General features: G+C 37.7%; 1 protein-coding gene and 1 long non-coding RNA gene across 2 annotated transcripts in view; one reads left to right on the forward strand and one right to left on the reverse strand.

Annotated features, from left to right (window-relative positions):
• The window catches only part of frem3 (Fras1 related extracellular matrix 3), a 39,975-nt gene extending 15,441 nt beyond the window's left edge, over positions 1-24,534 (reverse strand). The window contains exons 1-3 of the mRNA XM_065295735.2: positions 19,382-24,534; positions 19,155-19,244; positions 10,280-10,426 (exon numbers count right to left, since the gene is read on the reverse strand). Coding sequence (XP_065151807.1) covers positions 10,280-10,426; positions 19,155-19,244; positions 19,382-24,410 — 5,266 coding nt within the window. The 5' untranslated portion in view covers positions 24,411-24,534. The remainder of the gene's footprint in view (positions 1-10,279; positions 10,427-19,154; positions 19,245-19,381) is intronic.
• Positions 6,399-8,098, forward strand: LOC135786219 (uncharacterized). The gene is made up of 5 exons (XR_010546907.2): positions 6,399-6,443; positions 6,536-6,588; positions 6,669-6,742; positions 6,822-6,885; positions 7,023-8,098. It is a non-coding gene; the product is annotated as an uncharacterized lncRNA (long non-coding RNA).
• Positions 24,535-27,599: the final 3,065 nt, after the last annotated feature.

The following is a 27,599-nucleotide window of genomic DNA, read 5'->3' on the forward strand; positions in this document are numbered from 1 at the left end:
AATAAAACACCGTCTGACGGTGGTGACACTAATCTGACGGTGGTGACATTGGCCTCATTATTCCAAAATGTATACCACTCAAGTCAATGGCTTCTTGCTTAAACTTTATGTAAATATTTGGTCCAAAAAATAACAATCCTGAGCACTGTGATGAACAAATATGAAATCATAACTTCCTAAAATACATAAAACCTGACAGAAAAGACAGAAAACCTGACGGTGGTGACATCTGACGGTGGTGACAAAAACCTAATAGATAAAAAAAAATAGATGAGTTGTTGACATTAGCCATCTTGTTTCCCCTCTGTTGCTAGCTACTTCAGACCTCTTCTTAAAAATGAAACATTTATTTAATAATCTAATCTAATATTTTTTATACAAATGTAGCCAGGCAAGGCTTACCAGTAGGGGTGTGTGGTTGGCTAATTAGTCCAAGACTTTTTAAGCAGGCACTGGGCAAGAGGCCTTGAAATGACATGACAGTTAATATCGCGCAGCCGGTGGTGGGACTTCGGTGCACGTGCATATAGCAGTTTCCGGTGGCGACACGTGGACGCGCAGCCGGTGGTGGGACTTCGGTGCACGCGCATATAGCAGTTTCCGGTGGCGACACGTGGACGCTGGTTTGTTGGCGATCAACTGTTCTGAGCGGCATTTCTAAAATTCAATCAATAGGATCTGTAGGCGGTTGGGCATGACTGTTCCGTGAATGGATCAGAAATAGGTAGTGGGGAAGAATGGATTATAATGAAGAGGAAGAAGGTGAATGGGAGGATGAGAGGGCTCAGACGAGTAGTAAAAAAGATAAAGGGAAAAAGAGAGTCAGAAATGAAACTGACGATAGCTCTGGGAGTGAAAAAGAATTAGAGACAGTCCAGAAAGAAAGAAATAAAGAATATGTTGTAATAATACGATTTAATGAGAAGGATCAGGAAAACATGAAGAAAGTTAACCCTTTTATGTTAACAACAATTTTGTCTAAGAAGATAGGGGACATACAATATGCAAAGGTCCTTAATGATGGAAATCTGATGGTGAAATGTGCTGATGAAAAGCAATTGGAGAGAGCATTAAGTATTAAAGAGATGGGAAAATGTAAAGTGGAATATGTAGGGAGGGTGGGAGAAGTGAGAAAAGGAGGATGCACAGGAGTGATCACGGGAATACCAACAAATGTTAGCATGGAGGAATTAAAAAAGAAGATTAAGGGGGGTAATGTAATGAAAGTCCAAAGATTGAAGTCAAATAAAGAAGGAGTACTAAGAGATAGTGAATCAGTGGCAATAGAATTTGAGGGAGAAAATACTCCAAAGAAGGTATTTTTGGGATTCATGAGCTATCCAGTGAGGATGTACGTGCCAAAGCCTTTGAGATGTTATAGATGCCAGAGGTTTGGACACACTGCAAAAAATTGCAATAGACAGAGAAGATGTGCTAGGTGCCGTGGTGATCATGAATATGGAAATTGTGGAACAGGGACCCCACCAAAGTGTTGTAGCTGTGGAGGAGATCATAGTGTGGCTTATGGTGGATGTGAAATAATGAGGAAAGAGACAAAGATACAAAAGATAAGAGTGGAAAGAAGGATATCTTATGCAGATGCAGTTAAAGTGGTTAAGAAGGGGGAAGTTAATTCAAGTGATATAGAAAATGTGGGAATAATGAAACATATACAACGGTCGGAAGATGTGTTGTATGTGAAAAAACGAGACCTGGTAACATTCATAGCAGGAGTAATAAATAGTACAGCAGAAGTGAAGTCTAAAAATGATAAAATTCAGCTGGTGGTAAAAGCTGCAATTAATCACCTGGGATTAGTAGGACTGACATGGGAGGAAGTAAGGGAGAACCTTGCTATTCAGTCAAGCCAAGAAGTGTCATGGGTTGGTTAATTCTAATGGTTATTCTTTTACAATGGAATGCTAGAAGTTTAATGGCAAATGGCCAGGAATTCAAACATTTCATAAATGAGTTAGAAGTAAAACCAGATGTAATATGTATTCAAGAAACATGGTTGAAACCACATCTAGAATTTGTTATTCATGACTATATTGGATTAAGAAATGATAGGATTACAAGAGGGGGTGGAGGGTGTGCTACGTTTATAAAGATTGGAATCCCATATAAGTTAAAGAACAAGGAAATAGATCAGGAGTACTTGGTGGTGGACGTGTGGGACAGCGTGGGAGGGTTAAGAATAATTAATTATTATAACCCATGTGGAAGGCTATCTTTAGATAATTTATTAAAGATACAAGGGCAAGATAGGATAAGAGTAATTTGGTGTGCAGATTTCAATGCCCATAGCTCATTGTGGGGCGGTGAACAGACAGATGAAAATGGAAAAATAATTGAAGAGTTGATAGATGAAAAGGACCTGGTGTGTCTGAATGATGGGAGAGGAACTAGGATTAATCTACTAACGGGGAAAGAATCAGTACTGGATTTGACTTTAGTGTCTAATACTTTATCTGGGGGTAGTTTTTGGGAAGTTAGATCAGCATCAACGGTGGGGAGTGATCATTATCCAGTATTATGCACAGTGGGTGGGAGAATGGAAGATGTGGTAGAGAAAAGGATTCCTAAGTATATATTTGGAAAAGCTAACTGGGAAGAATTTCAGAATTTGGGTGATGAATTAGTTACTAGGATAGATATGACTGGTAACATAGAAGAAGTGAATAAGCAATTTACTTCAGCAATTAACAGGGCGGCAGAGGAAGCCATTCCAAAAACGAAAGGTAAAGGTACTAGAAGACTTGTGCCATGGTGGAATGAGGATTGTCAGCAGGCGGTGAGGTTAAGAAATAAAGCATTTAGACTGGTTAAAAGAACACTCAATTATCAATATTTAATTGAATATAAGAAAGCTCAAGCAGTGGTTAGAAGAACTATAAGACAGGCTAAGGCTTCAGTCACACCAAAAGCGCTTTAAACGCTTGCAAACGCAAGGCGCGACGCACTGCCTTTTTTAAAAAAAGAGCAGTGCGACGCGGCTTTTCATATTGCTAAGCAACCACCGAGTCAGCTGTCTTGTCAATCAAATATTGAAGCGTGAGCGCCCTTTTGCTGTTAACTGTCATATCAGCAGAAACTTTAAAAAGAGGACGCTTGCTCTGACCTTGTTTGAGGGTGAGAGGTGCACAAACACACAGGAGAGAGTGAGCGAGTGGTGTCCGGTTCTTCAAAGCAACTAAACTTCCCTCACCACAACGTAAGGCCCGCCTCTCCCCTCATTCGATTGGACAATGGAAAGACACGAATGACGTCGGGCGCTTCTCCGCTCTCAGCGCTCCTTCAAAAACGCGTGCGCGGCAGGCGGCAAAAAACCGCAAGGCGCTCGGCGCGCATAAACAGCGCGCAAACGCGCCCTGCCCATAGAATATCATTCAAAAAAGGCGCCTGCAACTGCCATAAACGCTATTGGTGTGACTGGCCCCTAAGAGGTCAAGTTGGAGAAAATATTGTGATGAGATTGGTAGGTCTACTCCTGTGGGTGAAGTATGGGGTATGATAAAGAGAATGGGTGGAGATAGGAGGCAATGGGATTATCCCGTACTAACATTTGAGGAGAATATAGCAATATCCGATAAAGAAAAGGTGGAGGTCATGGTAAAATCATTCTGTAAGATTCATAGTTCGGAAAACTTGTCGGAAGAGGAGAGAAGGAGGAGGGCAATAACTATGAATCAGAATTCGCAAATGTTAGACAAAAAAGAGGAGTCAGAAAAGGTTATTGATGAGCCATTCACAATGGCAGAGATGGTGAGAGCGATTAAAAGAGCTAAGCAAACATCTCCAGGGAAAGATCGAATATGTTATGTGATGTTAAAATATCTAGGAGAAAGATCACCTTTAAAGTTGCTTGAGTTATATAATAAAGTGTGGAAGGAGGGAAAATTATAAGTGAATGGAAAGAAGCAGTAGTGATTCCTATCAGGAAGCCTGGGAAAGATCCTACTAACCCCAATAGTTATAGACCTATAGCTCTTACATCAAATTTATGTAAGATTATGGAAAGAATGATAACGGAGAGACTGTCATACGAACTGGAATCTAGGGGGGTCTTAAATAGATGTCAGAGTGGGTTTAGGAAGGGAAGGAATACACTGGACTCTGTTTTAAGATTAGAGACTGAGATAAGAAAAGCTCAAGCTAATAAAGAGAGCGTAGTTGCAGTATTTTTCGATATAGAGAAGGCCTATGATATGATGTGGAAGGAGGGTTTGCTAATCAAGTTAAATAGGTTGGAGGTAGAAGGGAGGGTGTTTAACTGGATTAAAGATTTTTTGTTTGAAAGGAAAATTCAGGTGAAAATTGGGGTAGAGATGTCAAGTCAGTATACGATTGAAAATGGTACGCCTCAAGGTAGTGTTATAAGTCCATTGTTGTTTATGATGTATTTGAACAGGGACAAGAAGATATTGGTAGATCTGCTGATGATGGGGCAGTGTGGAAAAGGGGAAGGAATGTAGAATATGTTATAAGAAAGGTGCAGGGTGAGATTGATAAAGTTGCAGAGTGGGGATATGATTGGGGGTTTAGATTTTCAATAGATAAGACAAAAACAGTCTTTTTCACCAGGAAAAGAATAGAAGAAGACAAGAAGTTACGGTTATATGGTAGAGAGATAGAACGGTTAAGCTCATTTAAATTTTTGGGGGTGACATTTGATTCAAGATTAACATTTGCGGAGCACATTAGGAGAGTGGAGGGAAAGTGCAAGAAGGTAGTAAACGTGATGAGATGTTTAACAGGAAGAGAATGGGGAGCTAGTTGCTCTTCTCTTAAAAGTATTTATGTGGCTTTAATAAAATCAGTATTGGACTATGGTAGTATAGTAGTGGGATCAGCGGCCAAATCCCTGATCAAGAAATTGGAGGTGGTACAGACTCAAGCACTGAGAGTATGTTGCGGAGCTTTCAAGACATCACCAGCTCCAGCCTTACAAATAGAAATGGGTGAAATGCCGTTGGATTTAAGAAGGGTACATTTGATGGCTAATTATTGGGTTAGTCTGAACGGGCACAATGACACCCATCCCACAAAAGCAGTATTGAAGGAGTGCTGGGAGAATGATCGAAATGTAAGGGAAAACTTTGGGAGGATTGGAAATAAAATAGCTGAAGATTTAGGTATACTCAATGTGAGACTAAGTCCTACAGTAGTTTTCCCAGAATTAGCTCCATGGAAGATGATGTGGCCAGAGGTAGATTGGTTTGTTTTAGAAGAAAAAAGGAAAGCGAGGGAGGAAATTAATTTAGTGAGTGTATTTAAGAATCGAGTAGGAGAAGAATATGGTAATTTTATTCAGATCTATACAGATGGGGCAAAGGATCCTGAGACAGGAGTTACAGGTTTTGGAGTAGCAATACCAGGGCAACAGATGGAAATCAGTAGAAGAACATCGGACAAGTTAGGGGTTTACACTGTAGAAATGTTGGCAATATTGGAGGCATTAAGGTGGTTGGAGAAGAAGGGACCGGTAAAGGCGTTGATTTGCTCGGACTCGTCTTCAGTTTTAGGAAGCTTAAGATCGTTTCTATCAAAAAGTAGACAAGATATTCTGTATGATGTTTTGCAGCTAAGCACAAATATTGTCAGCAAGGGCAGTCAGGTCAAGTTTATGTGGGTTCCAGCTCATGTGGGTATCAGGGGTAATGAGAGGGCAGATAAACTAGCAAAAATGGCATTATTGAAAGAAACTATAGAAATGCAAATTAGCCTTAGTAAATCAGAGGTTAAGAGCATAGTATGGGAGAGAATAAATCAAATGTGGCAGGTAAGGTGGGATAGAGAGGAGAGGGGGAGACAGTTATATCAAATTCAGAATAGTGTCAAAGGAAATAGGTTGGTAGGTGGTAATCGAAGAGAGGAAATAGTGATAACAAGGTTAAGGTTGGGTCATTGTATGTTAAATAAAACTCTTAAGATGATAGGCAAACATCAAACAGGATTGTGTGAAGTATGTCGAGTGGAGGAATCAGTAGAACATGTATTATTAGACTGTCCGAGTTATATAGAACAAAGAGACAAAATGAGTAGTGACTTTAGGGAGATAGGAGAACAGGAGTTCACTTTAAAAAGTTTGCTGGGTGATAATGATAGGACACAGTTTAGGGTATTGATGACTTTTCTGAAGGAGACAGGGCTATATAATAGGATTTGAGATAGATATAGGGGAAAGGAGGGAGGTAATGTAGGATTAGAATTGTGTTTATTAATTTTTTTTTTGTGTGAATATATATATATATATATATATATATATATATATATATATGTCATTAAAAAGTAGAGAGTAGACCTATTATCAGGTCCATATTCCGGAACAGAGGGGGCGGTAATGCTCCATTAAGCTGGTTGCCAACCGCCGGTAAAAAAGAAAGAAGAAGAAGAAGTAGAAGAGGCCTTGAAATGTGGGCCTTGAATTTGCCCCAGATGAGGTAGGCCAAGTTTATTATTTTTGTTTTGGTTGAATTGTTTATTTATGGGGATTTATTTTGATTGTATGGGAAAATTCTGTTTGTTTATTTAGATGCAGATGAGTTGCGCAATGCTAACTGGGTATGTTGCCCGCTGCCTGTGTAGGTAAATATATGGGTTTTGTCTTAGTTTTTTTTTTAAATAAGATTGCATGAAAGGGTTCATTTGTATTTCTCTTTGGAAAGGTGTTTTTGACTCTCTGACCTGGAAAAATGTTCAAAAACCAACTGATTGTTATACCTGCTATTTGCTAATGAAGGTAAATGAATTTAATGTTTTTAAATAAAAATGAGTGTACAGTTGGTAACCATGGTTTTAAATGTTTAGTGTTTTAGTAGTGTTTTAGATGATGTGGATAAAAGCTGGAATGCTGATTGGCTGCTTTTTGGGTAGCTGATAAAGGTAAAGTTGTGTTTTTGGTATATTAATTTAAAGCTAATAAATGAAATGGGGCAGTTGGTAATTGTGTTTAAGAAAATGTTAATGTTTGAATAAAATACATGATGTATTGTTAATTTTTGTTTGTTTTTCTGTTTTAGTTAAGTCGATTGCTGTTTCTCCCGTGTTGTTTTTGTTTAGTTCCCTGGTCGGCCGGTCTCAGAAGTGTGCTGCATGGTGGCAGCAAGTGTACATTGTGAACTGTTAGTGTACGAGTCCGGTTGGCTGGGGTTCTGTTATCTTTTTCTTTTTGTTTCTTTTTTTATTTGATGACCATCTTCCCAGCCTTAAGTCATTAGCTCAACTCATTGTGCATTGTGCATTGTGTATTCTGTGTGCATCCCTTTAGGGTATGGGATCCATGTTTGCTGTGGTTTTCTTTGGAGTTATGAGTGAAGGGTTATGTTTTGAGTTGTTCTGATTGAATTGTGGTGTTTATTTCTATTGATTTTGTTGTTTTTTTTCTTTTTACTGTCATTATAAAATTGATGTTTCCTTACACCTTAAAGGTTTGCCACACACAACGGAACCAGCTACTATAGAGAGCTTTTTTTGCTGGTGGTTAACATCTTTGAGAGCTGAGATTAATTTTGGATGAGTTATTTAAATAAATAATTTCATTTCTATGTTTAATTGTGTATATTATTTGTGCCCTATTGTTTGTAATAAACCTTTCATGTTGTACTTTGAGTAGTCCAAAGGGTTTTGACTTTGTGCCTGTACATTAAACAAGGTATTCTCTTTCAAATTAATTGGAAGGGGTGGCGTAGTGCTACACAAAGATGACGGTGTTGACATGTTATGGTTGTCACAGTAGCAGTGTCCAAAAATATGAAGACGTTTAAGAGAAAATATCAAACATACAGGAGCTTGAGTGATCTTGAAGCATGCAGTAGAGCTAAAGGTTTGAAAATGGGCTCCTCAGGAATGCAGTTGACCCTTTAGTTGTCTGATTTTATTGCTTTATATAAGTATCTGACGGTGGTGACGAATATGTGGGACACCTTTTGAGCAATCACAAAATAATAGTAAATATTGTTCAAAACTCACTGTTTGTAGTTTTTAATACATATTAAAATGTACTCTTTCATGTGGTAAATATATTGTTCAATTATTACTTTTGGCTTTTTTAATCAAGTTGAAATGATTATCTCTTAACCGAGGACAGCTGATTTTGTAGGCAATGGGCCAGCATATATATATATATATATATATATATATATATATATATATATATATATATATATATATATATATATATATATATATATATATATATATATATATATAATCATTAAATTAATAAAAAAAATAAAAAGAAACTTATAAAAGAACCTTACATGTGCAAAGGACCCCCTGATTATAACATTGATTCTTTTTATTCATGAAAATGTTATTAATTTCCAACAGAATTAGCACTTTTCTTAGTGGGACATGTTTTTGCCAAAGTTTCAAGAGTCAGTGATAAGTATGACAGTAAAACACAAGATGTTTAACAATGTTTACAGAAGAACAAATGTTTCATGACCTGCATCTACAAATTAAAAGGACAAACCCAACCCGTTGGTTTTTAATTTAACTTATGCTTGGTTGTTTCAATCCAAAATGATGGGTTGTTTTAAACCATTGTTTAACCCTTGTGCATCCTTGAGGACATTTTTATCTTTTTCAGTTTTGTTTTTTTGATAACTTTGCCTGCGTTAATGCTAACTGCATAAAATTCGCCACAGGTGTGCATTTTTGTTGGAATTTTAATATTTCACCTTCATTTCCTTTAAAAAAATCTATTTTCTACTAGGTACACAAAATGCTTCCTCTCAGGACCTTTTGGACAAAAATGTCCCCATTGAAACCCATTAAAACTGCAATTTTTATCCCGGTGCCATTCAACTATAAAATGATGCAATCTTTGTTAACAGGCTTTCATTCTGTTGGCAAGGCTTCAAAATGTTAATTTTTACTATTTTTTACCAGATGGTGCCATTTTTTTAGGTTTGGCATATAAAGCAAAGTAACGCTTTATTGTTGTTTTCTGCTTATGCATATTATAAAGCCAATTAGATATATTATGAAGCTATAATTGTGTGGTTTGTATGTTTGTACTGAAAATTTTATGTGTGTGTGTGTGTGTGTGTGTGTACCTGGTAATTATCACGTTGTGGTAACCAATTGTCCCCACAAAAATAGGAATACCAGTATTTTTGTGACCTTGTGGGGACATTTTGAGGTCCCCATGAGAAAACAAGCTTATAAATCAAACAGAATGATGTTTCTTGAAAATGTGAAGTAGTAGAAGGGTTTCTGTGATGGCTGGGGTTAGAGAATGGGGTAGGTAAGGGGAATAGAATATACAGTTTGTATGGTATAAAATGCATTACGTCTATGAAATGTCCCCACAAAACATGGAAACCAGAATGTGCGTGCGTGTGTGTGTGTGCGTGAGTGCGTGCGTGTGTGTGTGTGTGTGTGTGTGTGTGTGCGTGTGTGTGCGTGTGTGTGAGCGTGTGTGTGTGCGTGTGTGTGTGTGAACAGTTTGAATGAAAAAAAAAATATTGTACTGGAAATCACAAAACTACAACCGCTGCAAAGGAGGTGTCGTTTTTTTTTCATAAAAACAACAGTGGCATTGTGTAAACAAACCAACATTTGAAGTGTTACAATTCTGAAAATTAATGAATGTTTGGTCATTGTGTTTAGAGCTGATGCTGGTTTAAAAAATGGCATCAGTGAAAGTGGAAAAAAATATTAATCTATAATATTTTTATGACACTTTTTTGACATGGACATTTTTGTCCTTTATGGACCTGAGAGGTAACTTTTTTTAAATCTGATACTGCATAAAAAATATGAATGCATAAAAATTAATGTTGTTGTTAATCATTGACATATACAAGGCTGTAATACTCAAAGAAAAAAAATCTGCTTAGCATTTAGTAAATTGAAAATAATTAAAATTTTTCTTTTTTTAAAAAAAAAACAAAACAGCAGTGGCATTGTGTAAACAAACCAGCATTTAAAGGGTTAAAATTCTGAAAATTAATGAATGTTTGGTCATTGTGATTAGAGCTGATGCTGTTTAAAAAAATGGCATCAGTGAAAGTGGAAAAAAATATAAATCTATAATATTTTTATGACACTTTTTGGACATGGACATTTTTTTCCCCTGTGAACCTATGTGTAACTTTTTTAATTGATGCACAAGGGTTAAAAATAGCCTGCTTGAAAATAGCCTGGCATTTTTAATAAATTTTGATGTCAACCTGTCAAACCTTCACAGGCTGACCTGTTTATTTTTTTACATTTAAACTTATTTTTGGTGCATTTGAATGTTGTCTTGTCTACCTTGAAAAATACTTACTAACAAATGATGTCTCTCCCAAGTATCCACGGCGTTTGAGTGTGATCTCTAGAAACTTAGCATCCTCATCCACTATGTAGTATTCCCTGTCCAGAGATATCCAGGCCCAATTCAGACGGAACGGTTGTGGCTTCAATTTGTTTCCCCCTTTTACAAACAGAGTAAAGCAAATTAATTGGATAAAGACTATTTGATTACCTTGGGAAACATGATTCAGAAACTTTTTTTATCTAAGGACTTTTTCTCTTTCAAACTAAAAAAATGTTATAGAAAGAGGGATCAAATAAAAAAAACTTCATCCTGGGTTTTGGATGTTGTGGAAGGTTTCTTGTGCTACTGGCACCATTCACCCTTATTATTTTTTTCTTATTAATCATAACTGTAGTGTTAAGAACAAAGTTGTGCAGGATGGTGGTGCATAATAACAGAAAAAAATGATAAGTTACCGCTGTCATCACTAGCTATCACTGTCATCGCAAGTCAGATGATTACTTTAAGGAGTTACTGGATTAGTCAGCGAATGCTGTATTTAAACACTTGTTTGAGAATCGATTGAGTCTATGATTTAATTTTAAATCTTGGACTGACTGAAGAACTATAATGACTTTGAGAGGATCTTCATGCTGCTGCAAACCTTTGCTACCTTGTGACTCTGATTATCCCTTAAGGGGTTAAAAGGTCCACTACATTCCTGGAAACTTGTTGTCACTTTAGATGTCATTAGATGGTATTAATTTGACCTCACTATGTAACAGAGAACAAAGCCTTTTAGTGGTCAAGGGTAGGTTATATGTACAACTGAAATATAATACTCAAGTACAGTATCAGATCAAAAACATCACCATGTATGAGAAGTTTATCATAAAAAGCTATCATTTCATTTAATAAAACATAAGAAGAGGAAACCAACGTTTATGTTAAACAGTTACTTCACCATCTTGTGTGAATATTGTGCACATTTCAGACACACTCATATTTCACCACCACCAAGATGTACAAACTGTATAACTGAGCACATTTAAATGGAATTGAAAACAACACTTTACAAATGCAAAATGTTCACACAATGAAGAAAATAAAGCATGTTTCAAAGGCTCAATGGAAGGCAAAGCGTATCGAAGCTCAGCCAAGTGTCTCTTTCTTCGGGAGACAATTTTCTCAGGCACACTGCCCAGGTTGAGTATGAGCTGATACTGAGCTTAGTAGGGCTGTATCAAAGGATTATCAAACGAAAAACATGCAGACAGAAAGCTCCCTTTCAGTTAACCATCCAGCGGTCAGCTGGGTCTGGATAAGGGCACTTTGTCTGAAAGATTATGGAGAATAGTTCCATTTGCAACAAAGACAGTGTCCTACTCTAAGATACTTATCCGTCTACATCTACACTAATCCAGATACATTTGAAAATTGTGTTTTTATTTAAAAATGTTCTTCATCCACAATAACAGTTTAAAGCGTTTTCCAAAAGCTTATCAATATCCACACTGAATCTACAAATCCTTATGTTTCAGTACATCTAAGATGCGTTATTTACATCACATGTTTATTTACTTTCTGCCTCTTTGAAATGTAATCTGGGGTATGACATTATCTTTGGCAAAGCTATCAAAATAGACAGCAGCCAAAGCATTTGCTGTATACTGTTGTCCAGCATCTTACTTTGGGCTGAATGGGTCACATTCTGTAGCTGTTTCACCTGACTAAAAACACATCATCGTTTTCGAAAAGCCTCTTGTTTTCACAGTCCACCCCAGTTTCACCCGTTTTTTTTTTTTTTAGTGTGGACAACGCCTTATTCTTTATTAGTTATTGTTCTTATACAAATTATAATCGAATAATTCTAAATGACATGTTAAATATAAAGATAACTGATGTCTAAACAATTAACACAGATGCCGTTTCCAGAGAAAATTTTGCCATCAAAGCTGAAACTAACCTGGGGCCATTTACTAAATAGTTTTATTGCTATTGCTTTAAGGCCAGTTCACACTGGTCAGACAACTACCAACTCCAACAGACACCAACAGATACCAACAGACACCAACAGACAACCACATTCTAAAGTCTCATTTACTTTGATCCAACAACTGCCAACAGGGGTTTCACACTGGTCAGACAGACTCCAACAGACGCGTCTGTTGGAGTCTGTCTGACCAGTGTGAAGTGGCCATTAAAAGGCTGGTGCTGTTCAAGAGCGACTACCTCAGGCTTTTGACTCTGCACTTTTTCACATTTTTCTCACACCGTTTCTAATAGTTTTTAGATACAAAGAGAGGGGACTGACAGCTGTAGTCCCACTCCCAGCACTTATACCCTCCCTTGTTCTACCTTTGTCAGCTTTTATCTATGCATGGGAGCAACAACTGAGACAGACAGCAGGCACAGTCTGGGTGGCCCAAACCCACTGTCGTGGTTTCTTTCTACACTTGTGTCTACAACGAACAATCAACACAAAATGCATCCCTCTGAAACCAGAATGTTTTCTCATGAGTGTTTTATTTTTTATCTGAATGGCCTTTACATTTTAATATTATTTATGAGAATTTGGGATAACACAGCAATTTTATTATACTTTATCTAATTTAAAGGAGCTGTTTGTAACATTGACTTGTAGAAAACTTGGTACCGAAACTCAAAATATTGGATATGTTTTTCCCTGCCCCCGTTCTAGGTTGCCAGACTCATACAGGAGTGCAACTGACGATGGAAAACATACGTTTATCTACTCATTTTTACGATGGCAATGTTTTTTTGTTGTCTGCAAATTACAAACCCGCTGGTGTGGATTTTTATAACCAAATCTGAAGCTCATTTCCTCCTTTAAAATAAGATTTTATGCATCAGTGAGTGGTGCTAATAGGTTCATGCATTACAGGGAAGCTCTGAAGGCATTTATGACTGCAATTACACAAAGAATGTATAGGGCAAAGTAATGGTCACATTCCCACTTACTCAGGGCAGCTCAGGCTTTGATTTTGCAGACAATAAGTTAAAAAGGCAGAACTAGCAGTAATAAAACAATTCCGAAAATAATGTGTTCCAACTGACATTTTTGCTACTAATATTTTTTTCCAACGAATTAGCTAATTAATTATACATTAGAATGCAACTTTGTTGACCCACTAAAAACATAAACCAACTAAATTCGAAATGTGGATACAACGGTCAAAATTTCAGCTGTTTTCAAAGCAAAATTAGTTTAGCATTACCATAGCGGGATAAATGTAACCATTTTATTAGCTCCCTATAAAAAAATTAGTGGTCATGATCTTGTAGTTCTGCTTATCTTCACCTCAGCACCACTGCTCAACACAGTAGCTGTATGTTTAGAGCCTGAGGCATGGGAGGGATTGCTTAGAGAATATCAAAATTCACTGCTAGAGATTTATTGCAAGACTAAACTGGCCCGGTATATAGATGGTTTTAGCAGCAACAACAAACGGCTTTTGTGGACAGAACACAACTTCCGGTAGACTTCCACATGGAATCAATATCAACAGGGTCCTTTACAGTAGTTTATTTCTGATAACAAGGGAAATTAATGACAAGTAAATTACATTAGTAACCCTAACCCTAATATTAATGTATACAATTAGCTACAGGTCTTTGATTTCTGGCCTGGCTGCCAAACCTCTCCGCAAAGTTGTGTCCTATGCTCGTCGTCTCCACTCGTCTTTGGCAAACCAAAACATTTAATTAAGGCATTTGTTTCAGAGATCAGTTTAATCAATAGCCGGACCGATAAATATATATCGACCGGAAGTTCACTTCGGTTCTGGCGCTTAACTCCGACAACACACGTGTGTCCGATGAAACTGTCTATACACAAATAGCAATCCTAATTATTACTGATGTCTTTTTCATTTTATACTTTTCAGTATCAGATCCCTGTTAAATATTCCAAACTTTAAAATTCATAACAATGCACTGGAGTTCAGATCATCACAGTTTAAATTCAAATATGGGTCATCTGTAGGACCTTAGGAGCTTTGGCCATTTCCTCTGCATCTAATAATGGCTTCTCACATGCCCCAAGCTTGAAAGTCTATGTTAGGCGCCTCATGTAATTCCAGGCATTCCACAAGGGGATATTTGACAACTGGACACTGGCAGGTACTGTACTTGTCCACGTGACATCTGCGGTAGCCAGGCATCTGATCCCCAAAATGCAGGGTGATGAATTATGGCACGACAGACCTGGCACATCCTTTTTGACACCAGTCATCCAAGTTGTCTATGGTCGGCAGTGAGAGATCAAGAGAAAGTACTCTTACGGAGAGGCACCATAGGGTTATCTCAAAGCTCAGATCGCAGGGCACATGAAAAACTTTGCCATCTGTGAGCGATAAGAATAACCTTAGATACATCATATCCTCCAGCACTTATACAAAATCCCATAAATCTCCAAGCCGGAGGGACTAGGGCAATAGAAAGGTGGCTCCAGTGTTTAGTGTGGCTGTGGTGGCCACTGGCACCGTGCATGAGTATATCTACAATATCTTCTGAATCTTTAAAGAAGAACTAGGAAAAGGGAAGCCCTTGGGTGTTCAGCATGTCTTGTGATGGCTTTGGGTTACAGACAGGCATAAAGGAAGCTTTGAAAGCAGATCTGTCAGCAGATCTCTGCTCCTTAAAACACACATACCTGTCTGCAATGATTTCCACAGACACACTGTGTCAGTGTAGCTGGAGCTGTAAAACTCAGAGGAAATGCATATCACCATTAAATTAATGATCATGTAACATAGCTCCTCATGTCCCTAATGAACAGCATATCTAACTTCCTAATATCTACACTGAGATTGTTTTTATAGGCCTAAACTATTTTTAAACCAAAGGAAATTTAACTCATTTAAATTTTTTATTTAAGAACATAAAATCTGTATATAATTTTATACTCCAATTAGTTTGTAGTACTGAAATCTGATTGGAAGAGAGATATTCCAGGAGTGCAGATATAACACCAGAATATCACTAGGAATCGTTACTGGTTTGTATCATAGCACCATAATACTACAACATAGTTAGTGTTTTCATCACTTAAGGTAAAGAGGATTTGCATATTCATACACCCAGGGTGCGATTTGCCGGGGGGATGCGTGGGATTTCCCCCTTTCTGGTCAATGCATCCCTGCCTCTGCTTAATTATTTTTATCCCCGGTGGGGATAAATTTACCCCCCCCCTCAAAGTGATTAGTGCTACTACACTAGTGGCGAGACGGATCACAAAACTTATCACGGACCCGTGGTTTGATTAAAGTAAATTTTGTTTCAAAATGCGCTACTTTGGCTGGCTCTGATACAGCTGCCGCGCAGCCTTTCTGTATTCACCACTCTGCAGACTTGTGCTGCGTCTGAAACTGCCTACAACATACTATATAGTACGCGAAAAGCAGTAGGCGAGGCGAGTAGTATGTCCGAATACATAGGCGAGGCGAGTAGTATGTCCGAATACATAGTATTCGAAAAACAGTATGCGAAAAGTACCCGGATGACCTACTACTTCCGGTTAGATTTTGCAGTGTGCATACGATGGACGCTTCACTATCCCATGATGCCCCGGACGAGGAGTTATCCAACGAAGAAGAAGAGGCACGCGGCTGTTTTCGCGCTGAAATGACATGACGTGATGACGACGTATGTCACGTGATGTAGCAACATGGCGAATGTAGTACGTCCGAATCTCATTCATACTACCCGGATTCATACTATACAGTACCTACTGTTTTAACGCCAAGTAAGTAGGTACTTCATATTTTTCAGTACCTACTATACAGTATGCGGTTTCGGACGCAGCCTTGCTCAATGTCCCGCCCACTGCGCTATCTGATTGGTTACAGACCTGGTTACTCCTCACGAGTAAAAGCCTATCAAGACATGCAAGATGGTTATGGAGCTATGTGTCGAAACGATGGAAGGCAGCATATTCAGCCGCATATTAATAAAGCGGGAATAAACATAACAATCTGATTATCTGTTTATGATGACAAGCAGAGTTAGTGTCTCAGTCACACCACTGAGAATGACAGAAGTTACACATGATAAATGCCGATGGCGTTTAGCAAGGCGCGGGCGCGTCAGTTTGCGCAAATGAGGCTAAGTGCCTAACACATAATGCATCTGTCTTTTCTATCATTTCACTGTAGCTCAGCATCGCGGTGTAAAGTTAATGTTATTACTTTAAAAGCAGCAGTAAAACGGTTTCTACTGTAATGGTTTAACTTTGCAATCAATCCATTGTTCATATTTATGTTTAAGTTGAAATGTTGTGCCATATAGTTTTGCCATTCAAGATTTAATTCTTGCGTGTTTTTTCGTTGTGCAGGAAAGATATAAAATGTCGGGAGTAAAAATATTGCGTACGGCTGCTTCATGAGTTAATAAGAAAAAAGATTTTACAATTCCTGCAAATGCAGTGATGAAGTTCATGTTCTCATTATTTAGTTTTATGAATTAAAATGTTTTGAAATGTGCTGTGGACAGAGACGCATTATGTCAAGAATTATAAAAAATCGTCAATAAGCTCATAATTTGTGCTAAAATAGTCTAAATGTTTAGTTTTAAAACCATTTTAAAAAGCTGGTTATATTTTGATGTTTCTGCGCAAGTTCAGCAGACGGTTTGTTCCGATCAGAGCTCGTGAGCGGAGAGCGCATTTCTGAATGTTAGAAATATTTTAATTAGAAATATATAAACAAATAATAATAATAATATTATAATGGATTTTTGTTAGGTTTTCTCTCTCATATTGCTCTTCATAACCCCTGAAAACAGTCGAAAAAGTTAAAACTAGTGGTGGTTACAAAATGACTCATGACGAAATACACCCCCAGTTGTGCTCTGTCTGATATTGTCTGCTGCTTATACAAGTGGATGGCAATACTTGCTTAAAAATATAGTACAGAAAAGATTATGAAATGGTAGGGCTTTATGGTTTATTTAACTGTGTATTCAAAATAATGTCAATGTCATTTAAGTGCCGTATTAGTGTATAGACTAAATGACAGACTTCACTAAATAAACCCGCTCTGTTATTATGCATTCACTATAGCCTATGGGTATTTCAGATGCTTTAAAATATTAGATTTAGGATCTAACATGACCTTCAAGAAACAATATCTGAGTCTCTTTCATAAAAATCACAAATGCATTAAAAACGGCTTATTTACAGTATTTTATCCTAAATGTACTGTATAACCTCTATTTGTATCAGCATATTTTAATTGGTTTAAAAGCATTTTTAAAATATTAGCTTTTATTCAAACTACATTAAAGTGGATTAATACATTTGTGATGATAATCAGTTAATATGTTCTGCTTATTTAGTTATCAGTGTGTTGCATATTATGTAAACATACAGAGTACTGTGATAAGTTCAAAACGGTGGCATGTCAGCAACGTCGAATCTCACTCTTTCTTGCATGTCTCATAACTTAACATGCATATGACACACAAAATCACATAAGAACTAAAGAGATTCAATGTTATTGACATGCTGCCATTTTCAAAATTACTGCACCAATCTGTTTGTTTACAATAACTCATTTTTTTGCTAAAAAACCTTAGCATTATTTTCTTACTAACCTAATATTAATAGTTTTCTCTATTTAAAGTATTGTTTTTCTTCAAAAACATATCCTAATCCACTGGAGTCATTTGGATTACTTGGTGAATTTAATTGCTTTTTTAGCTTTGCATGTTGGCTCCAATATTAGATTGTATGATATTATTTGTTGAGTCATAAAAATCTGAGATGGCATTATGGTAAATTAAGTAAATTATTATGGATTTTTCATATTTAGGTGAACTATTCCTTTAATCCATATGTTTATACTGCATGCTGCTGACCACTAAAGCGTTGTCTTAAGTTTTTTAAGGCGGAGTAATGAATAGTGTATTTGCATTTTGCATGGGAGTAGAAGATCAGATTCATATCCGTTTTGCCAAGACGCATTTATGTGGGAAAAATGTAAATGGAACAAATCAGATAGCTACTGTATCTGATCAAAGAAAACACATGGAGTGACCAGGTGTAAAAATGCCCAAATCTCTCTCTTACACACACATTGGTATTTCTATAATTACAAGGACTTTATATTGACTTTGACATTACAGTTTCGCTTTAATACGGAGTTAATAATATTTTCTTTACTTAATTTAGCAAATGTCAGGCTTTCCAACATTTTAAGGCTTTCCAAAATCTTTCTACATCCAATTACCTCACAATATTGGTCAAACTATTAAACACACACATTTGTTTTACTATATCAGGGAGACATCTCATAGCGCTTCTATCTCCTAAATTCAAACCTCAACCCATTGTTTTTGGCCCTTCTATTAGGACAAAAATTGTAACTCACAAGTACAACCAAACCTATGCAAACACGTTACACAAAAACAAATGACCACCTAATACAAAAAATATTTTACTATGTACACTTAGATTAAATAAACTCTCTTTGAGTCGCTGTCCTACATCATGCACTAGGATCTTATTTTTGTGTCTCCTGCTAAAAAGACTCCCTCCATATTTGTTTGCAATGAGAAAAATTTATTACAAAGAATGATTATAGTCATGGGTAATGGTGGAATTGTCAGGAAAACCAGACAGTATTTTTTAGACATATCACTTGTCTAAACATTCTTCATGGAGTTTAAATAAGACTTAGAAGCTTAGGTTCTAGGAACTCAGAAAGTGGTAAAGTTTTATTTACTTTATGATGTCTGACAAAGAAACAGTCTCCTAAATAACTGCAAACGGAATTGCCGTCAGCGCAATTGACTTAAATGAGCAACTAAAAGCTTTGGAATTCCAACACAGCTATAATGACACATGACACTTTCAGTTAGAGGGACAAGAAAAATAAATTCTTACCATTATCTTCCACTACAAAGTAGAATATGTCACTTGTGGCATTGGACCCATCCAGAAGCACATAACAAATCTTCATATCATCAATATCAGCTAATAACAAAGGGAAAAGATAAGTTGGAGATTAATTCTTTAAGACACAATTCCCTATTGTATTATATTTAATATATAAGTGACATGTTTTGCATTATATATTTAGATGACAAAAATTACATACAGTAAGCTCTTACCCTGTGAGAAGGACTTGATGCTGTCATTGCCCGAAGCACTATTCATGATAAAGCCATGGAGAGGGCTCTCGGTCACCACATACTTAAGCACTTTGTTTGGGCTGTCTCTGTCCACAGCCTTTAGAGCTTTGCTGGTAATCATAAATCCAAGGTGCCCAGTGTGAAGGACTCTGAGAGTGGGTGCTGCTTTGTTAACAACAATTTGAGGCACTCCATTGTCCACTGTGTTGATATGAATTTTCATCATCTGAGGCTTACGAGTTTCATATACAGTATTGGGGAAGACATAAAAGTCAGTGTGAGTTCCATCTGTGACTGTGAAGGAGAAGCTGTCTTCATTTGTCTCTGTCCCATCGTGATTGTAGGTAATGAGATTCTCATTTAGGTCCTGCTTGGTGAAGGATGTAATGACTTGAGTTCTGTTAAACAAAAGTTGACCATGAACTGGCACTTGAGTCACTATAAACCTCAAGAAGTTGTCTGGTGTATCACGATCCTCCACTGTCAGTTCAAAGGGTGTGATCAGCTTGCTTTCTCCTTCCTCCAGCAGCAGATTGTTGATGGTTAGGACTGGCTTTTTGTTGTCAACATCAGTAATGGATACACGGAAGGTGCGGAACACAGGGTTGTAGCCATCCGTTACCTCAAACTCAAAGCTGTCCATCTTTACTTCATCATCAGATGTGTGAATGTAGTAAATTTTGTTGCCGGCTAGCTGCAGCTGAGTAAAGGTGGAAATAGGCACACCTGGGAGATCGGTACATTCCAGATGGCCTCTACTTGGAGCACGAGTAATGCTAAAACTTAAATATTCATCTGGACTGTTGATATCAGTTGTGCTGAGAAGGTCTGTGGTTAGGGTGACTTTACCACCCTCTTTAAGGGTCACTCCCTTGTTGATAACATCAGGGAATACCATATCAATGCTGCCAATATTAATGTAGAAATAACGATCTATGAGTGGATTAATTCCATCAGTTACATCAAACTTTAGCAGGTCGCGTATACCTTCCTGGCCTGTGTGAACATACTGAATCAACTGTCTGTCTAGTTCATCCTGAGTAAAATTCATTCCAATGCTAATATTGCCGATGACAACTCCATGTTTGGTTATTCGCTGGAGGTAGCCCTGGCCGGGGCCATAGCGGACAACGTAAGTAAGATCTTTGTCCTCGGAATCTAAATCTGTGGCCTTCAGGACTTTGTTGCTAATTACCTTGGTTTCTCCGATTTCTACTTCCAGGCCATCATTGATTGCCATTCTTGGGGTTTCATCATCAACAGGAATCACAATTATTACAACCTTTTCCTCAACAGTATGTTTTCCATCAGTGAGCCTAATTTCAAAAATGTCTTCCTTGGTTTCAGAGTCATCATGCTCATAAACAATATTAGATGCCTCATTGATCTGCTCTAAGGAAAATTTCACTATTGGAACTGTCCCAGTGCTCAACTGCTGGACTATGTTTCCATGTTTGGGATTTTTTATTATTTCAAAAGATAATTCATCACCTGGGATGTCAGCATCAGCAGCATTTAAAATAGGAGTGTCAATTACCAAGCTCATTCCCTCCATGACGACAAACTCACCGATGAATATCTCTGGCTTTTCATCGTTGGCTGGGATGATGACAATGGGAAAAAAGTGCCTCTCTGAAAAGTTAATACCATCAGAGCAGTGGAAAGTGAATCTGTCCTCCACTGGCTCCACACCCTTGTGAATGCTTTGGACGTAATAGATGTGGTTGAGACCAACATCCTTAATAGTAAAAGCAGTGATAGCAGTGCCTGATCTAGATTTTTCAGACCCTGGAGCTGGGGAAATGTTCTCTACATAGCCAGATGTGGACTGAACAATAATAGTGCACAAGATATCATCGTTATCAGTGTCAATATCCTCAGCTTGAATGTGCTCTAATGTAATAACATTTTTTTCTCCTTCTACTACTACATACTGGCTGCCCACACTAACAATAGGTGGAATACTGTCTAAAGGTAAGATGGTGACATGGACACGAACGCCTTGGACTTTGTTGCCACCAACAACCCATTCATCAGACATGTCAGATATAGTGAGGTTGAAGGAGTCATGCTCTTTTATAGGGCCGATTTCACCGCTTGTGTGAACATAGACGACCGCACCATTAATTATGTCTTGTTGAGTGAATCGCTCAGCACGAGCTCCCCTCACCATTATTTCTCCCAACTTAGGATGCTCCTCAACTATGAATGTGAGCATGAGGTCATCTGTGTCTTCATCATGACCCTGGATGACATTGCTGGTAATTTCTGTTGCACCGTTCTCAAGTACATCAATGGAGGCCCCTAACAAACCGGCTGGTAACTTAATGGTTGGGGATTCATCATCGACAGGTTTGATGCTAATCTTAATAACAATTGGCACTTCATGGAAGCCATCGCTAATGTCCAGCTTAATGACATCACTGAGAGATTCTTCACCACTGTGGATGTAGGCCAGTCGACTGTTTTCAATGTCCTCCAGCACAAACGTCTCTTCATTAGACATGTCAATTCCCAAATATTGCAGCTGTCCAAACCTTGGAATCTGGGTCACTGTGAATTTAATATGTTCACCCTCAGTGTCCTGGTCAGAGGCATCTAATTCATTTTTGGTAATTATAAAGGTATTTCGCTCCAGAACAGTGAAACCAGTGTTGATAATTACAGGGGGTTTGTTGTCAACAGGCTGTAAAATGATTGTAAAAATTCCATCAACAGAATTGCTAGCAGTGTCCTCCACACTGAATGTAAACTGGACCATTTTTGGAGTAATACCAAGCTCTTGGTCTGGGGGTTTGTATGCCACTTTATGGTGGTTGACCTGAGCTTGCGTAAACTCACTAATGATAATGTCTGGGCTGTCAGTCAGTACAATGGCACCAAGAGGAATCGGGTTGTTTTCATCTGTGTCAGTAGGAGGTTTGATAATTGTGTACTTAAGGTCCCTGTCGTCACAGTCTAGATCTGTGTAACGTAGAAACGTCTTCTTAAAAAATGTCAGCTCATATTCTTTGACTGTCATGTGTAGTGTTGTGCCAGGGTAAAGTTCTGGAGGTATGTCATCCACTGGGTGGATTTTAATGGTGAATGCGTGCTCTCCTGATTGATTTGGTGGGTCATTGTCATCCTGGACTCTAAAGACAAACTGGTCAATCACAGTGGTTGTACTGTGAGGTCCTTTGTGACGATAAAACAGCTTTCCATCCAGAATGTCCTGCTGGAACCATTCTGTCACTACCTGTTCAAACATCTCATCTGTTGCACTGAATTTCCATGCAGATGGGTCTAGTGGAGGCTCCGCCTGCTTGAGGATCAGCTCGCCAATTGCAGAGTATGGCTCTTCTAATTTAAATTTAATAGTTGAATCTTCTGAGTCAATGTCAGTAGCACTCAGGATAAAGGGGGAAATCTGCATCACTTCATTTTTAAAAAGGACAATCCCAGTATTGGCATTTATAATGGGGGGTTCATCATCGGTGGGGGCAATTGTAATGGGGAATAAAAACTCTACCTCATTACTGCCATCAGTCATTCTGAATATAATGTTATCACTGTATGTATCACTTCCATCATGCTGGTATACCACAATGCCGGCATCCAGATCAGCAGGTGTGAAAAATTTTCTTTGAGACCCCAACACTGTCAGCTCCCCGTGTTTTAATCCATCAACTACAGTAATCTTCACATTATCAAGATTGTCCTCGTCACTAATCTCTAAATTTTGCGAGCTGGATAGGGATCTTGATTGACCCTCAAAAAGCAGCTGCCCCGTATTTTTTGTTACCACTGGGGCTAAAGTGTTCATTGGTTTTACAACAATCATGAAAGCAAAAGGATCAGAAACAGCTCCATCAGTATCAACAATTTTAAATTCAATCTGGAAAATCCGTTCTATATCTGAATCCTCAGAGGGAGGCTTATAAGCGATTTTCAGGTCTTTAATGTCTCTCTGATAAAAAGATGTGATCGGCTGATTTTGATCATCTGTGCTGATGATATAGCCCTGCTCATAGCCAAGGGGAGAAGTTATGTTAAAAATTAACTGATCAGATTTTGATTCAATGTCCTCAGCTGCCAGCATATCAAAAGTAATAGCTGTCATCACAAATTGGTCAATCTCCATCATCATCATAGATATAAAGCTAGGCTTCGGTGGTGTATTTTCAGTACCCTCTTTGATTCTAACCATTATCTGAAAATGCTCCTGTTGAATTGTATTACCATCATTGTCTTGTACCTCCACTAGCATTGGAATGTAGTCTCTGTTAGGAGAATTGGTGGTGGCAGTGTGTTGATATTGAATTCCCTTCTTGAGAAAATCATCACAATCAATCATCTGGCCATTAATTGAGTTATCAGTAAGAGTGCCATACCTGGGAAGTTTGCCAGCACCAGCTAGTGTGGTCACCTTGCATTTTGTGACACCATCTTCAAAAGCAAACTCCAAGGTTTTTTTGTCAATCGGGTTGCTTAGCCCATTAAGCTTGTCCACAACTAAAGGTATGTTACGTGTGAGAATCTCCAGTTGCTGAAAAACCACCTCTACTTCAAGAATGAAAGGAACCACCACAGTGTCTGTGTGGGAGTCATACCTCAACTGTAGTTTTATGTGGTCCTTGCTGGGGCTCCGGGAACCAAAGTGCGTGTATTTTACTTCTTCTGCTCCAAAAGCACAAGGGAACTTCTTAGGTGTTAACATTCCAGGTCTCTGTGCAAGTGGGTCATTGTCCAGCACTGTAATGTGACAGCGGTCTCCTGTATGCACTTCAGTCACAAGGTCATTGACAGGGTCCAGATACACAGAGCGTCCAAAGGGAACCCTAATTCCATCGTTGGCTACCAAGATTGTTTCAGCACTAGGTCCAGATTGGTGCCTATGATGAAAAACTCTGTCAAAAGGATCTGCATTCACTGTAGAGAGACAACATCCTAATGAAAACAATGCAAAAAGGCACTTCAGAAGTGCTCTTGCTGTACTCAGCCTCTCTTTTTGCAGACAACCAGCCATATTTATAGCTAGTTGCACTGCACTTGGAAAGGAAAACAGATGCACTACAATGTCCTGGTATAAAAATTTAAGATGGTCCCCTTGATTTCCCAATGCCTGGTGTTTTCTGCTCTTGTAGTCCCCCTCACACACAGCACAGTGCTGCCAGCCTACTGAAGCTCTGCAGGTAATACTTAACAAGAGAGATAGTGACAGTGCGAAGCTCCACCCTAAGTCCAACCTCTCTCATTGCTAATTTAAGGCAGTACATTGGACAGCCTCCCAAAGCATTGCATTCACTATAACCCTCCCCCTTTTTCTCCCTTTAACCCAACAAAGACAGCACCTAAAAATTGTTTATAAAAGGATTACTGACAAGATATCTAGATATCTTAAAGAGAACTAAAATTGAAGACTAATTGAAAGGTAAAGGAAAAATAGGAAAAACATGTATGTGTGATGCTCTTTGAGACAGATATTTTTAGAAATATGATTGCCCAGTGATTCTTTTGTCAATTTATATGAACTTTGGTTTTCATAAACAGTTTTTCATGAACCATTTACTCTGGTATTTATTAATATTATTTTAATAAATATTAAAACCTGAAGATATTGCTGACAAAGCAGCGACAGTGCCTTCTGTTGGATTCACAGAGACTTCAGAATAGATTTGTTTATGCAGTTTATAGTCTAATGCTTTTTTTTGATAAATTTATGTGTTTGAGGTACTTACTATCGTCTGGTCACATGCCTGTAACTTGGGGGGGGGTCATCTTATGGGACTGCTAAAAGGTTAAGCAACACACTTCTCAGTCCAGTTGGTTAAACAGGTGGACAGAGGGCACCCAAGGACCATGTATTAAAAACAATAAATTCTGCAGGGTCTTACTTTTTAAGTAATCTTTCATTTTTCCAGTTATACAAGCATCCTTGTATATTATCTGCAGCGCTAAGCTGTTGAAAGATATGCCACTTAATTTTTCAACCATCAACATAGTGTGACATGTGGCTTGATCATCCTAATAGGCGTGATGTCCTGCTGCCGGTCTAAAAAAATCCCCTCATATAATTTTATTTCCAGAGAGTCCAAAAATATATTTTTGCGATTGCAGTAACTGGGGATGAGATTTTAAATATCTTCAGCGGATGAGGATGGAAATCCCCCATGTCATGAATGCATTAAGTGTATCCCTAAATATGACATATGATTTAACACACAAATTCAAGCAGCCATAAATTGAAAAAAAAAGGATATTAATTATTTATGATTTTATTTTATTTTATTTCTCTTCTTACAGAATTGCCAACTTCAAAAAGGTGAGCTTTTGAAATGATTCTTTATTTTACATTTATATGTTGTGTCCTAGCTTAGCATGACCTAGCTGAAGTGAGAATCATGGTAGATACTTGAGAATACATACTGTGTATGGAAACCTTGTGGCCGCATCTGGATATAAATACCCTCTTTCCATTTATGGAGCAGTGTTTCAAATGGATATATGGCAATTGATACCACCTCACATATCCGATTGAATCACCAATAATATTTTTGTTTTGCTCATCGTTTTCTCAAATACCTGACAATTCCTAGTTTATTAGAACAGATACATTTAAATGAACTATACATAAGTCTTAACACGTCATTTACACACAACAAGATATATACATGTGTTTTGATGGTTAACTATGCTCCTGGACAGAGTTCATCACAGTATCCAAAATAATTTTCAAAATAATACACCTAGAAACAATATATGCGACTAAAGGCATGACTATTCACATACTGTACTGTATGAATTTAATATCCTTTACCAATACGTGTTAAGATTTAATATTGTACTCTGACCCTCGCCAGGTCTAGATGTATAGGAAGTGTTCTGAAATCCCACCCATGCAGGGGTTTGTATAATTTATATGACCGGAGCCTTTCAGTACATTGTGCATCAGAAATCCCTTGGAGAACACAAAGCTTACAAATCTTCACAAAGTATAAATATACACATTTACAGTAACAATGCAAGTTGTAAAACTACCATTCCGCTAATGAATTGAATGATGCCTTCAATAACACAAACCAAAATGAAGGCCCTCTGTTTATTCCGATACATGTTTTGAACAACACTAAACCATTCTTAGCAACGCTTGTGAAAAACCCCTGTTAGTATACGCTGAATACCCAGCATACCATGGGTGTTTGATGAGTATGTTTCTATTTTGTCGCTTTGCTAAAATAAACGCTGGTGTGCTCATAACTGACATATACTCTAGCACCTAAAGTGGACTCTAGTAGGGTTTGTGGAAATCAGCCTTCTGCATTATAAATTTAAACTTAGCAATTGAAATAAAATGTATGCACAGTTTATTTAAAAATATTCTAATGTTAAATATCAATCTTTTGTGAGGCAAAAGTCATATAATCATTATTAAGAGAAATCATTAAGATCCTATATTGAACATTTTACAGCTTTACAGTATGCAATAAATATTACCATATATATATAGCTACATCCGGCTGCACACAGCAGTTGTGACCATATATCATATATCAAGATACATAAATTACAAACAACGCTACCAGCACTCAACCCTTCACCTCTTCAGCCATAGTGTAAGTCAAGCATGCTAACAGACAACCTGCTACTATGTCAATACTGTCACAGGCAAACACAAGAAGGGTGCCTCCACATGTCTCCCCATAAAATAGAAATGTTGACAGACACATGCATCTCACTCAGCACTTATATAAATTCTGTCATTTTAAAGCAAAGCAAACAATCTTTAGTACAACGATTTGTTTTATAACAAGGTTATATAACCTGAGAGTTTTAAACAATTTGCTGTTCTGTACATTGTATTGTAGTATGGTGAAGTACACCCTAGTACATTATGATTTTATTGTCAAGGGACAACCTCGTCCCTAAACTTTTTTTCAGAAGTAATCATTATACATTATATAAACTTTGGTTGGTTTAGTTCAAGGCAGGTTCAGTGGAACAAGTACTGTATTTTCTGGATTATAAATCACACTTTTTCGTAGTTTGGCTGGTCCTGCGACTGATAAATGAGGTGCAACTTATATGTCAAAATTAATTCTTATAAACCAAGAAAAAACTATTATAGTCTAGAGCCCCGAGAGTCTGTTATATACTGCTCCTGTATTTATGTAATTCAATGGATTCAGTGACGTGGAATGACTTTGGGAGGTTGGTG

The sequence above is a fragment of the Paramisgurnus dabryanus genome, chromosome 4 (genome assembly GCF_030506205.2).
Source record: "Paramisgurnus dabryanus chromosome 4, PD_genome_1.1, whole genome shotgun sequence".
NCBI classification, from domain to species: Eukaryota; Metazoa; Chordata; class Actinopteri; order Cypriniformes; family Cobitidae; genus Paramisgurnus; species Paramisgurnus dabryanus.